At 40.0% G+C, this 1,021-nt stretch overlaps 1 protein-coding gene across 1 annotated transcript in view; it reads right to left on the bottom strand.

Annotated features, from left to right (window-relative positions):
- LOC107580152 (telomerase Cajal body protein 1-like) overlaps positions 1-610 on the bottom strand; it is a gene marked incomplete at its 5' end in the record, with an annotated part of 2,278 nt that extends 1,668 nt beyond the window's left edge. Inside the window, 3 exons of the mRNA XM_016265893.1 lie at positions 3-66; positions 162-265; positions 399-610. Of these exons, the coding sequence (XP_016121379.1) occupies positions 3-66; positions 162-265; positions 399-610 (380 nt within the window). The remainder of the gene's footprint in view (positions 1-2; positions 67-161; positions 266-398) is intronic.
- Positions 611-1,021: the final 411 nt, after the last annotated feature.

Below are 1,021 nucleotides of genomic sequence, written 5' to 3'. Positions count from 1 at the left end.
GCTGTGAGGGTGTCCCACACTGACACCACACCGTCTGTGTCCCCACTCAGAAGATATCGGCCAGATCTATTTCAGACACACAAATATCTACATAAGCAAAACATAAATGGGTCTAAATACTATGCTGTCGTTTTTAGTAAAACTGTGTATCTTTATCTCACTGGTCCAGGTCAAAGTAGATCCGCTGGTTTGTACTGACGTTCCTGTGCATGGAGAACAGAACTTGTCCCGGGTCTCTGAGGTCCCAGCACAGGATCTCCGAGTCCTGAAAGCAGTGACGCATAACATTAGCTGGAGAATTCAAAACATGCAACAAATAACAGTGTTTCTAATTGGTGGATATATCTGTCATATTGAATTTGGCAAAGTAAACCTGTGAGGCACAGAAGACCACTGACCTTGCGACCACCCGTGTACATGTGATAGCCGTTGGGTGAGAACAGCAGGTGTGTAAGGCCTCCGTGGTGTCGTGCGGGCAGCAGAGCCAGCAGAGAACCGTCCTCACAGGAGTAAAGGCCGGCCGAATGAGAATACGACCCACAGGCGTACATGGAATGACAAGAACTGAAGGCAATACAGGAGATAATGCCTGTCTGACCCTGTTTCTTGACTTAAAAGAAGAATGAGGTATAAAATGAGAGGAAGAAAAACAGGAACAAAAGTTAATTGTAAGTAGTTTGGTTTCATATTAGAAATCCATGAAGAGTCACTGAATAATGAGAAACTACAGAGCCAAGTGTCCAGACGAGGAAGAAGCTGATTTTATCAAGTCAAACTATGCAACTTTTCACATTAATATAGAATTCAATTGATGTGCGATCACAGGTGTACACTGCTGTTCAAAAGTTTGGAGAAAAGATTCTTTAATGTTTTTGAAAAGTCTCTTATGTTCACCAAGCCAGCATTTATTTGATGATAAAAAAACAACTATTATTAACTAAATATTATTACAATTTAAAATATTTTTTTTCTATTTTAATATATTTCAAAATGTAATTTATTCCTGTGATGCAAAGCTGAA

Source organism: Sinocyclocheilus grahami, unplaced genomic scaffold (assembly GCF_001515645.1).
Source record: "Sinocyclocheilus grahami isolate Dianchi unplaced genomic scaffold, SAMN03320097.WGS_v1.1 scaffold25794.1, whole genome shotgun sequence".
NCBI lineage: Eukaryota > Metazoa > Chordata > Actinopteri > Cypriniformes > Cyprinidae > Sinocyclocheilus > Sinocyclocheilus grahami.
Note: the sequence above shows the minus strand (reverse complement) of the source record. Positions and strands in the feature narration are given on the sequence as shown.